Genomic DNA, 12889 nt, shown 5'->3' with positions numbered 1-12889 from the left:
TCCTCATTTCTCTGACATCAAAGAAAGCACAGACTAATAGATGTAAAATATCAGAGAAGAATTATGGCGTGTTTGTGCAGTAGTCATCTGAAATGCCCTTGAGGAAGAGGTCAGCAGTTAGTGTTACGATAACATCTGACCTCTGTTCACTCAGGCCCCACAACTACTAAGGAATGAGGGGTCAACACTCCTGTGGAGTTCTGACCCACAAATTCTCTGCAGAGCTTCGTCTCTTCTCAAGATCTGAATTCTAACGTCTGGAGTGACGACACTTAACCTGACATGCACAACAACCCAAACACTTTTTAGAATTCACTGAAAGTATTTACAATTTATTTTTCAACTTAGTTTAATGAATCACAAATCTAAAATTGGCTTTTTCATTTTCAAGTACATGATGGTCAGAATGTCCTCAAAATTAAAAAAAAAAAAAAAAAAGTAACACAGCAGTGAGGAGTTGTCTAATTTGGATTTGAGCTCATTCTACTGTTCCAAATACTCTAGAATGGATTAAAATGTATGAAATGTAGCATAACGGTGATATAGGACACACTGAAAACATACCGGTTTAGGCTGAGGGAGAAAGTTGTTGACCCTGGAGATGCTCCACATGCCTTCAAGGTACTGCTGTGCCTGAATGGTGACAGAGCTCAGAGATCCACTTAGTTCTCCTGCCACTGTAACCTGGACACTTGCCTTAGGCCCTGAAGAGACCGATGGGCTCTGCGACCAGCCTGGCAGCCTGTGCTGCTCCCCCAAGGGCAGAGCTGAGTTGAGCCCAGGCTGAACTTTGGACAGTTGTTTTGCATGGGCACTGGAAGACGACCCAGTAAATCTGGCAGGCTGTGGTAAAAAGGACTTAGCAGGTAGGGTTGCCATGTCTGAACCGAAGGTGGGGATGGGAGCGTGGAGCATCTGCAAGGCCTCCTGCCTCAGTTGGTGGAGAGATGTGGAGCAAACCTGGCAACAGGTGACACCAGCTTCATGGCTCACTGGTGTTTGGAGCTGCTCAAAGAGGAAGGCTGCATATCCAGGGTCCTATGGAGACATAAAACATACAGAAGATTGACGCTTTGACCCCATGGACAACAGTCTCATCACAGCTCTGTGAATTTAGCTGGAGCTTAAAAGCTTTCACGCTATTTTTTGCATTTCAGTTGGAATGCATTGAATTAGGATCTATCCATAGACTTGCTTGCTTGCTTGCTTGGTTGCTTGGCTGTTGTGAAAAAAGTCCTTCCCAACCTTCTAACCTGTCACCAGAGGATGCTTCCACCCAGCAAACCCTGCCAACCGGGTAACTCCGCCACCATGGCACTTTTTGTGAATGTATAGCAGGTTTGACAAACATTAAATATCAAACTAAAGCAGCACTTCAAAAAAATTAGGTTATAATTAAGTTAAAATGAACATTATTTAACATAGTATTCACACCATGTTACAAATAATGCACAAAATTATTTCACAGGTTGGAATATAAATTTTTTATTTCTTTTTTATTAATTAAATAATCAATCCATTTGTGATGCTGTTGTGTTGCTAAGGTGATGTTGTAAGGGCCACCAGTATGCCATGTGTTCTTGTAGCATGCAGTGTAAGATAATCCCGCAAGAAGATGCTTCATGTGAATTTCCCAGTGTGGGATCATTAAAGTACATCTAATCTAATCTTCATAGAATGTCACATGTTCCAAATTTAATGCGCTGCTAGTTTACGAACCAGTAAAGTGTCGGTTCTGACTTTTTTTCTTTTCTTTTTTTTACAATTCTGAATGTGTGCATTGGAGATAATAGCATTTATTTACGAATCTGACAGGCTTGCAGTCCTGTCATCATCAGCTTTTTCTGAAAGCGTAAACTGTTTGGAACGTGTAACTTTGCACACAACAGTATTTACAAAATCTGGCCAAGATACCAGCTTTTTTCAGAAGCACTTGTTTCTTTTGAAAGGTTTGATGGTTGTTCTTTCTCAGACATAATAGTGGTCTGCCAGCAGTGTGGTCCCTGTGAGACCCTCACTCCATAATTCAACCATGCATTCTTTTTTGGTTGGGTTGTTTATTTAGATGGAGATGCTTCACTTGCATGCCGCTTATGACTGCTATCCTGTTCACCAAACTCATGATCATTTCATGGTTTCTGCAGGGGAGCTGAGACCAAACAAAGCAAACGTTAGGAGACAACTCTGGAAAAAGGCTTAGAGGGATTTCCAGCAGATCAAACAGACCTTCCAAAAAAAAATCTCATGAAATGTATCTTTTATTTATTTTGTAAAGATGTAGAAAGGAGACGTCTGTTTTCTTTTAGAGACGGTGTCCAGTGGAGTTTTGTCCTTTTACTACATCCCTAAGAGGACTCCCTAGGGTGTTCATCTCTACTTGGGAAGAATGACAAAAAAAACAACAGCTGACGAGACTCTGAGGCCCACAGCCATATATTTACATATGATAGGTGTCCCAGCATGAAAACAAATGATAATCCACCAAATGTGAAAATAAATATTTCCTCCAGGAACCTGGATGCACGCAGAGCTATCAGCAAACTATTCAAATCCTAAGTGAGGGCCAAACATAACTTTCTCTTTGTTTTCACAAAATATGAACCAACACAGACACTTATACACACACAAACACAGACAGCACAGTCTCTTAAGAGGCATAAAGGGGCACTAGACTCCTGCCCAGTGGAGTCGTGGCCTAAGACATGAGCCCACAGCCCATACATAAATGTTTATGAGGCCTTTGCTCCGTGGAACCTCTGAGGTGATCAGGAGGAGTGATGCAGGAGGGAAACAGCAATCCTCTTCCTTAATGCAGTTTCACTTAACACAGCTAACACAGACAGGAGGTATTATAGACTGGCTGAGGGACTCTAAGTCAAGTCTCAATCTCCCAATGAAAACAAAATAAAGTGTGATCATACAGCAACGTGGATCATCTCTGCATATCCCATTTATCTCAAAAGTGGACAGCAAGTGTATTTACATCATTATACTCACTGTATACTCTTCTTCTTTTCCTTTCGGCTTTTCCCTTCAGGGGTCGCCACAGCGAATCAATTTCCTCCAACTAGCCCTGTCCTTTGAATCCTCTTCTCTCAATTATACTCACTGTATACTGAGAGGTAAGAATAATCTCCATATCATCACTTCACTTAAAGACCACACAAAGGAACTGCCTGAGTTAAACTGGCTGATCCTGGTTACTGATTTACTATACTAGATTCTTAGTTTACGCATGGGCAAACACAGGCAGGATGCAAGCACAAGTAAAGAAATTATAGGATGTAGAAAATGCCGCACATTTATACACAGGAAGCTTATGATATGACTATGATGACAAAAATAATTTGAAAAAATTTATTTCATGATGCTGGATCGTGACGCAAAATCTTTGTATCTATACTCAGGCTGGATATTTATGCATAAGATGGGGCAGATCTGAAATAATATGGAACAAACTATGGCAAAATGGAGATAAATATGAGACTTAGAAAACAGCAATGGATGTCATTTTCACACTTGCCAGGCTTGATATACCTGCATCCTAAACAGGAAACTGAAGCAAAGTCATAACCAGTCAACTCCGCCCTTCCATCACCCCTCACCCTTTACCCTCCAACTACCCCTTACCAACCTCAGGGCACTGCTATATGGAAGAAATCAATTTCCCTCTCTCTCTCCATGCATTGTTAGGTGTTGATTTAGGGGAGCTAATAAAAAGACACACAAAGCTGAGCCCATCTGCTATTCGGGTTCCAGAGGTTAGAATCCTCCTGTAAAGATGGCTGTAAGCTTTATGTTCACTGGAGTGAATAAAGGGTCACGGCCACAAGGCTGAAGACTTTGATGGCACTGATGAAGAGGATGATGAGGATGCTGCTGAGGGTGTAGAGGGGAATGATGAGAGTATGATGAAATGGAAAGCTACACCCAATCATAGAATCCATCTATATATGATGGAGAAAGATATATACAAAAAAAGCTTCATCCAAATAGTTCGATATTTCGCACATCATTCATGCAAGGGGTGGTGGACATGAATAATTTAAACACAGTAAAGCTTGCTGAAAAATTACAATGTAAGCTTTAGCCAACTGCTCTCATGTTTATGCTATCAAGCTAAATGCTGGAGAGTTTGTGCCTGAGCATAAAGTGGAAAACGTGAAACATCTGATGCATGAGTGCACCCAGCCCCAGAGCCATATTGTTTATTTTATCATCCATGTGATCTATTACTGACAGGTGCAAGTGGGTGTGAAGAGCACCACTGCTTCACAGAAGTATGTACCACATGGCATCAACACAATATGAATGTTCAAAAGGGTTCCCTTTGGTGGTGAAGGGCTTTGACACCCTCCCTATTGTTCTTCATAAAGCAGGAGATGGTTGTGGTTTTCAACCCATAGAGAGAGTCAAACCGCGCAAGCAGGTATAAGACGACGTGGGGGAAGGCTGAGGTTATGACCCTAGCATGGAGGATTGTGGGTGGTTGTGTTGGTTTACTGCCTGTCAGTGGTCATCTTTATTCAACTCTGGGGACGAATGCAGTCAGATGCGACGGCCTTATTATGGAAAGGAGGTGTGCTGAACACACTTGGGAGGGAACGACATGCCTGTAGAATGAGCCCCTTGCAGCCCTTAGAGACCCGGGTTTGTCTCTGTCCCTCATACTAACTGTGATGAAAACCAGGGCAGGAGCAGCAGGAGACAGAGCCACCCAGCTAACTGGCTGTCTCTCTCTCTGAGTTGATGAAGAGTGTCATCACAGACAGTCCATGCCCAGAGGCTGATGAAAACAAGCTCAACTGTAACCACTTATGAATGCGGCGCCAGGCAGTAAGACGTGGATGAGTTCTCTCTCATGGATCCTTCGAGCACAAACACAACCGGGCAGAAGTCCCACATAGCATTTTTCCCCATCATTTACCTTGTCTCATCAGCACAGGAAAAAGTGAAACTACCTTTTGATTTTTTTTTTTTTCCTCAGTCTGAAGTGCTTCTGATGTTGAGTACAAGGCCAGATATAGCAGCAAAATGCCTTATATCTTCAATCAAGGGAACGTAATAGGAATTTAAAGTGCAGGAGACTTTTAGGAATGCTCAACTGAAGGTAAAACACAGGGAACCACATTTTCCCCTACTATTGAACTTGAAAGATACTTTGCAGACACACAAAAAAAGCTTCTGTGAGCCACTGCAGCAGAACAGGAAGACAAGAAAAAATTTTAAAAACGTATGAACACGCATCCATAATAATGAAAAAATAAAGTGAAATGTTACAGCTTGTCAACCCAATCTGAATATTTGTCACAATAATTTTAATAATCATGTTGATCGTTGTTGCTTTTTTAGGCATCAGTCATTTGACACTTTATCTTTAGCATTGTAGAACTTTTCTATTCCTCGATCCACTGTGACCCTGTAACCTTTAATTAAACGGAAACAGGCTGGGTTACGGTTTCTATTAATGCACAACAGACAAACCTTGCCCTGTCAACACCTGAATATTTTATGCTTCCCTGTACGGCTGCCACAAACCATTATTTTGACAATCAACTAATCCCCAATTATTTTTTGAGATTAGTCGACTAATTGGATTATACGGAAATTGAATGTAAAAAATACACCTTATCGCACTAGAACGAAGCTGCTCTTATATAACCATCAGTAGTTTTTAAGTTTGAGTTGTTTAATGGTATGTGCTGACTAAAAATGAAGACAATTAAGATGATAGTTCATTTAACCTTTAATGAAATATGCTTGTAGCAACAAACAACTGTAGCATAAAGTGCAAACAGCCGAGCACAAAAATAAATACTTCAGGATATTTTTTTACGTTTTATTCTTTCCTTAATTTGTCTTTGACATCAAACGTAGCAACAACAAGGTAGGCGCCTGTAACTAAGGAATTATTATTATTATTTTTATTATTATTACTATTATTATTATTATTTATTTATTTTTTTTTATTTTTTTTATTTTTTTATTATTATTAACATTAGGATTAAATATGTGTGCAAAGGCTGGCAAATGAATCAAATCATCACCACTAATGTTAAGGTTTACAGCTATATAAGTAAGAAGTAAGTTAGTATTCTGCTTACGCTAATATTAGCAGCTAATAACGTGCTTCCTTTTCAGGTGCTCGTGCATCACGGTTGTGCTGCCATGGAAGGCAAGTTCTGTCTTGTAGATATTGCTTTACACACTCATCTCTTTTGTTTTCTTAAAATGTTTCCACACATTTGAGCTCTGTTGGCATCAGGTAGCCATGACACCAGAGCAGGGACGTGCGGTGAGGTTCATGACTGGTGAGGAACTGATTTCATCATAATCAGATTTACAAACATATGAACCTACAGTGTAGCTTATTCACCATTTAATTATCAACAGTGAGTGGGTTATTTTAAAAGTCTCAGAGCAGAATTATTTACACATACAAACTGTAACACAAAAATAAGCACAACTAATTTAAAAAAAGGTTATGTTCTTACCTACATGTTTGTTTATATGTTATGCTTACTTATAAATGAAGTCCATGCGTCGCTCCTTCTGAACAAAAGTATAGAAGAAATTTTGAGATGAGATATGTAATCCTCCATGTTTATAGTCAGGCAAGGCGAGCGGAAAACAAATGAATGGACGTACTTGACTCGCTGACTAAAGATAGTAGTTTGCTGTCACTTCTTCTGCAGCCAAGGAAGAAGACTCCTCATCTGAATCCCTGAGATCACCAGCGCCCCCTATCATGGGGCACGAGAACTGTGTGCCTGACTTCGTGCCTTCTCCCAGCGGTTTCCGGACCGCTCAACTCAAGAAAAACGTTACACACATACAGTTGTTGACAAAAACACTACATTACATACACTAGCTAAATTATGTTAATTTACTTCATAGAGCAAACGTGTTTGAACATTTTAATAGCGACATATAGAGAGATAGCATTACGGTCTCACTGTATAGCATGCCAGCACAGCTATCCGAGTCATTGATCAATCCATGGTGAGGCTCGGCTGGCTGGTGCCCCACCGCAAGTCTCTAATCAGTATTTCAGTGGTAAATGTGACAATTCAGCAATTTTGAGTACAAATAACCTAAAATTGAAAATAATTTTATTATACACATCACTGGATAAATATAACCATTTAACTTATTTCTTCCATTTTTCTTTTTTTTTTTCTTTAATGATGGCAGGTGAGTCCGTGGCAAACCCTGTTGACCACTACTGAGCAGTGTGGGTCAAGGACAGAAAGACAGAAGCGGCACTGGAAGTGCAGCATTAGTTTCGAGTGAAAAACAAAGTTTTAAAAAAATTTTTTGTTGTCGACGCTTTTCAGTCGGCATAGTCGTGACGAGTCAATTAATGGTGGCAGCCCTAATTCCCTGTAAGGATGCAACCGAGCCCTCTCTGTTTACTTGGCCAGAGACAGCGCTGGCCTTAATCACACACCATTTCTATGAGTCTCAAAGGGATTGGCCCCAATAAACCACAGGAGCCCTGTTCAGGTTCTTGGAGTGAGTGTAAGAGCCCTGCGTTCCCACAGGTAGCTGGACTCACCCCGACAGCCAAGAGGGAGAAAAATGACAACAGCTGCTGGCCTTGCAGCACAGGACGTTTAAGCAGATTACATTCCCAGGATAAGAGCAACACATCCATTGGTGTAATTCTCCTTTTTCAACCATTCACACCACCTTGATCCCTCTCTCTCTCCCTCTCCCTCTCTCTCTCTCTCTCTCTCTCCCTTTCCAAGCTGACCAACTGATCTCAGATCCCCTGGAGCAGCAGAGGGCTTGAAGGTCTGTGACTCAGATTAGATATCAGGTAAAGCTTTTAGTGCAGCAGCAGATCTGGGATACAGACCATTAAATTTAACCACTGCCTGCTCGGAGGCAAAGAAGACAATGGCCCAGGATGTCACACTAGCATGCTATTTAACTCTGTGGGAATGCCTCTGGTAGAACACAAAATGGGACAGTTCGCCAAATCACATCAAACAGATGTTTTTCCTCGTTTGCTGACTGGACAAGATTAAACAAACCTATAATAAGACTATCTTCAAACAAAACAGCAGCAACACAGAAACACTGTTGTTACCTACCTGATAATACAGCCTCAGAGAAAATACATACCGCTGCCGTAATGAATTCATTCATCCTGTTTGGCTTTGTGAGGGAAAAAAATGTGGATGTTTAATTTTTTTGTCATTCTTTGGTGTTTTATTAGAGAACAAGATTCCATTAAATAATGAAGAAATATTTCTGGCTGATTCCAGCATTTCTATGTGAGATTTGTATTTTAATTTAAACTACATTTACACACTTATCCATTATCTTACGTTAAGCTTTTGTGAGTGCTACGGTTGCAAAAAAAATTCCTCTCTTGCTTCTCATGAGCTTCTGTCTCACATCCCGTAGGCTAATGTTTCTCTTTGACACCTGTGTGATTTCATTAATTTTTAATTCAAAGAAACTTTGGTAAATTGCAAGAATAAAATTTTTTGCTCAATAAACATTAAACCACAAAAAAGCAATTGCCAATTTAGGCATATTCTATATTTGTTGGTATGTATACTGAAAGACTCAAAAATCAAATGTCCTCCTGTGAATGATTCGCTACAATTACCCCATATGAGACAAAACAAATTGCGACAAAATCAACAAAACTTTACAATGAACACATTACCTTGTTTTATAGCAAACTGGTGATAACCTTGTTTAAAGAGGCGCATCAAATTTTTGCATCAATATTCCATTAGAAAGCCAAGTATCCCTGCATGAAGCATCTGTTTATGTGGAGCTCACAGAGGCAGATGTTAGTCTGACTGCCTGTGCGAGTCAGTTCTGTCCTCCCTTTAGCTCAATCACTCACTGCTGACAGAAAAGGCAAATAGACTTTACCCCTTGGTGACACTTGGAACACATGATAGCTCCACCTGTCCTGGATACTGACACATATGATTACAGGGTAAGAAAAATCTGCTCTTTGACAGGGGATACAATAATTACCACCAAAAAAAAAAAAACACAAAAAAAAACAGTTGTCTTACTGATTTGTGGTATCTAGTGAGATATGTCACTGCACATCAGGCTCACTTGGACTGCGATACAACCGGCTGCACGCTACGGTAGCAGCTTACATCTTATTCTGTCAGAAGCAGATGTCTCTGTCCATCAGAGATAAAAAGCCCATAGAGCCCAGAGACATCCAAGTTAAACATAGATAGACTTGAATGTAATCATTCGTAAGTCTTTGCCCACACTGCAACCATAAATGACCCCTTACAATAACGTGTCACCACTCCACACGGCCAAACCATTCATCAGTGGGCAAGTGGTTGTAGCTCCTCTTACCGGGACCCACATGAGAGACACATGAGACACGTGTTTTTATAAAGGTGTAATTACATAAAAGGTTCACTTAGCCAGGCTTTACATTAGCGAGAGAAAAAGGGCAATCACGTGTGTGTGTGTGTGTGTGTGTGTGTGTGTGTGTGTGTGTGTGTGTGTGTGTGTGTGTGTGTGTGTGTGTGTGTGTGTGTGTGTGTGTGTGTGTGTGTGTGTGTGTGTGTGTGTGTTTGTGTGGTAGTCTTTTTACACCACACCCATCCATCACTCCAGCTTTTCGCCACTTGGCCAGTTAATTACCTTTTCCTGTTCACTCACGCACAGACAGAAAACAAGCCCCTTTCAGACTGTTTGGACAGACTTCATTCTTCCTCTGCACCCTTTCCAACAGCTCTCCCTCTCCTCTTCGTACCCAAGGAAGCCTTCACTGTCTCGGTCCCAGATCCCGTCAAGCTTTCACCGCCTTCGGCTGAGATAGATGTGTTGGGAGGTCCAGTCTGGACTCACGGTGGGGGAAAAGAGGAACTTAAACAGAAAGAAGTCTTCATCGGACATCTGATGGGGACTAATCATTATTTCAACTCAATAAGTTATGTCAGAAATTAGAAAAGTAATGCTCAGCTGCATCACTGGATAAACTGGGAAAGAGAATACCTTTTTCTCTGTAGGCTTTTCCACTATCCTGCCCATAGCTGTTGTTAGTCAGACAGCGGCAGGGTCAGCTCGACACGCACACACACATGTTGGATTAGAATATGCATTAACATTTGTCCACTTCTAATTAGAATAGCTAATATTTTGGCTGTTAGAAACTCTCAGGTTAGTTTCTCTTTTTCCAGTCAGGCCTGGGCTGTGGAAACAAACCAAAATGAGCGCATTATGAAATATTCAGCAGGCGTCTGAGCCAAGTGTTGCTTGAAACTGTAGGTGAAGTTTTGTGCGGAAGGGGTCGAAGACAAGGTGGTGTGAGGGTAAAGAGAAAAAAAAAGTCATGTGGTACATTCTCAGAGGAATCAGTGTATGAATAAAACACATTAATATTCCATTTTCTGCTCTCAATCTACTCATTTCCAAAAGGATGCATGAGTTAAAAGTGAAAATTGCACGTTATCAGTCAGAGGTGAAATAAATTCACTGTCAAGTGAGTTTGGTGTTTGTTGACAAAAAATGCATTGACAGAAGACCTCATGTTTACTATTTTTTCTACACATATTTGATGCTGTAGGGAAATTCCCTCTGCATGTGACCCATCCCAGAGGAATAGTGAGCAGCCCCCGCAGCACCCAGGGTGCAAATCCAAAATGTCAAACCCGTGATTGAACCAGAGACCTTTAGACGCTCTCCTAGTTATTTCAGATGAAGGGGTGCATCCAGGAATATTTTCATCACTTTTCTTAATTTCAACTAGAAACATAATGTCAGCAATACGTCACAAAACACTGCAGACAAATTAGCATGAAGATTTTGTCCCAAAGAGGCTTTTAGAATCGGTGCATGTGACTTAATTGTATAAAGAATCTGCCCTGGTGGAAGGGAAATTCTAATCCTGGTGGAACAGCTGTTTGTCCTGTGTCTTTCCCTATGTCAGGCTGACAGTTTCATGTGAATGTAAATACAGGTGTTAGATATTAATAGGATATAACTTCTGGAGAAAAGAGGCCAGTTGGAGGGAAAGCCCAACCTTGGCAGAGGTTTGAAGTCTCCAAACTCTCCTGTTTTCAAAGTCTTCATTACTGCGGAGAGTGAACTCCTGAAGCAGTATGTCGTATTTTCAACCGTCCACAGGAGCTGGTTGAGAGATCTATTTTCGTGCCACTCGCCGCAGACCAGAGGATCCTCACATGATTGCCCCAACCAGTGCTTCACAGTAAAACCCCTTTCGGTGATGACAGCCACCTGCTTCTGTCTCCTCTGTCACAGCTAGATGGTTGCAGTTTGTTCAACAGGAGGGATTTTCGATTTAACTCGGAAAGGGAGCATTCCAGTCGCTGCAGTTTATTTAAAGAGAAACGCTGAGCTCCACTGGAGCATTCAGTCACAGTCGCTAAAGCAGGACGTGCCACTGGGCAAGTGAATGGTTAATCATGAAAGAAAAATGTCAGTCTGAATTGCAACATGATTTGAATTCATTATTTTTAGATTAATATTTAAAACTATTTCATGCACATAAATGTATAGAACCTTATTAGCATATTGTCTTCATTCATATTCCCATATTTAATTTCAAAGACCTTTTGAGCAGGACGTATAACGGTATAGTGATGAACAAAACCGTTCAGGAAGGGATGACATGGTTATGTGTTGAGGGTCCTATTATTCTCCACCCCCCACCCACCCCCCTTGGTGTGGATGGAACAGTAATTATGATGGCGAGCTGCCATATGGATAAATATTCAAGTTTTGTGCTGCTGTTGGAGTTTCAGTCTGCCTCCCACTGTCTACTCATGGAGGGATTCTATTCAATCTGCGGTGAGAAGCCACATAATGAGATACTGTAAGTGGTTATTGTGTGGAGCTGTACTTTTTTTATTTGGCAGATATCTCTATTTTCATTTATCAGCCATTGTGCCAATGCAGATATGTGAACAACAGGTCAACTGATTAGCATCACAAAGCCATGGGGACTACAAGATGAGCTAAAGGTTAGTGCCTCATTTTGCCTCCTTCGCTGTGTTCATACAGCAAAGCACAAATAATCCCAAACCAAGGTGAGCTGTTCTGAGAGTCCCATCTGCTGCCAGTCTGCGCGGCATTATCTCACGGAGTGACACGCTTTGTGTCTCATAAAGCTGCTGCGTGTCAGCAGAACAATGGAGCAGCGGAGTTGTGAAGTCGTTCTGGTGAAACCTCGTAGTGTAGGTACAGCAGAGTGAGCGGCGAATACTAATTTATCATGAAAGATGTCATTACCATGCCAGCGACTTCTCAGAGGACATAATTATCACTAATAATAGAATTTTAAACATCAGCCCAGGGGCTTCCAGTCTGGAAGGATTATATTAATGGAAAAATGTTGTCTGTTTATAAAAATTAGATATTGTAGGCTGGTGAGAGTATTGGTAGAGATAAGACATAACCATTATATCGTTATTGGGTTGTTTCTTGCTAATTGAGGCGTCTAGACACATTCAGCTGAGCATCAGCGAGATAAGGAAGTATGCTGAGCAATCTCTGTGGAGAATAGTGCACCCTAATCCACTTACTGAGTCTGAAGGGTTTTTCATTCACCTACCAAGAAAATACTCGGCTTATCAAAATGTTTTCACTTGCACATTTTGCTACCTTGTCTTTCAGGAACAATGGTGTCCTGTTAATGGATTTACAGCCTACAACAAAAAAGCAACTCTAATCATTTGTTCGCTATGGAAACGAGAAGGTGAGGAATGTTTTGGGTCGGAAAGCTTTTTTTAACCAACATTCAAATTTTAGATTAGTATTGATTCGTGTGAGGAAAAAATTATAACTTGAAAAAAACATATTCTAACTTTAATAATGAACAAGATGACAGAAAACCATAGGCCTATACAAAAAGAGATCCAGCCAC

The 12889-nt window shown here is 40.9% G+C and overlaps 1 protein-coding gene across 5 annotated transcripts in view; it reads right to left on the bottom strand.

Moving 5' to 3' along the window:
• kif26ab (kinesin family member 26Ab) overlaps positions 1-12889 on the bottom strand; it is a 68154-nt gene that overhangs the window by 37828 nt on the left and 17437 nt on the right. For 4 of the 5 annotated variants that reach the window (XM_068338359.1, XM_068338363.1, XM_068338361.1 and 1 more), the window contains exon 3: positions 565-1038. In XM_068338359.1, coding sequence (XP_068194460.1) covers positions 565-1038 — 474 coding nt within the window. Of the gene's footprint in view, positions 1-564; positions 1039-6523; positions 6550-6648; positions 6691-12889 lie in introns of those variants that run through there. The other variant, XM_068338364.1, reaches the window with a different exon arrangement.

The sequence above is a fragment of the Antennarius striatus genome, chromosome 17, assembly GCF_040054535.1.
Source record: "Antennarius striatus isolate MH-2024 chromosome 17, ASM4005453v1, whole genome shotgun sequence".
In the NCBI taxonomy this organism is placed as follows: domain Eukaryota; kingdom Metazoa; phylum Chordata; class Actinopteri; order Lophiiformes; family Antennariidae; genus Antennarius; species Antennarius striatus.
Note: the sequence above shows the minus strand (reverse complement) of the source record. Positions and strands in the feature narration are given on the sequence as shown.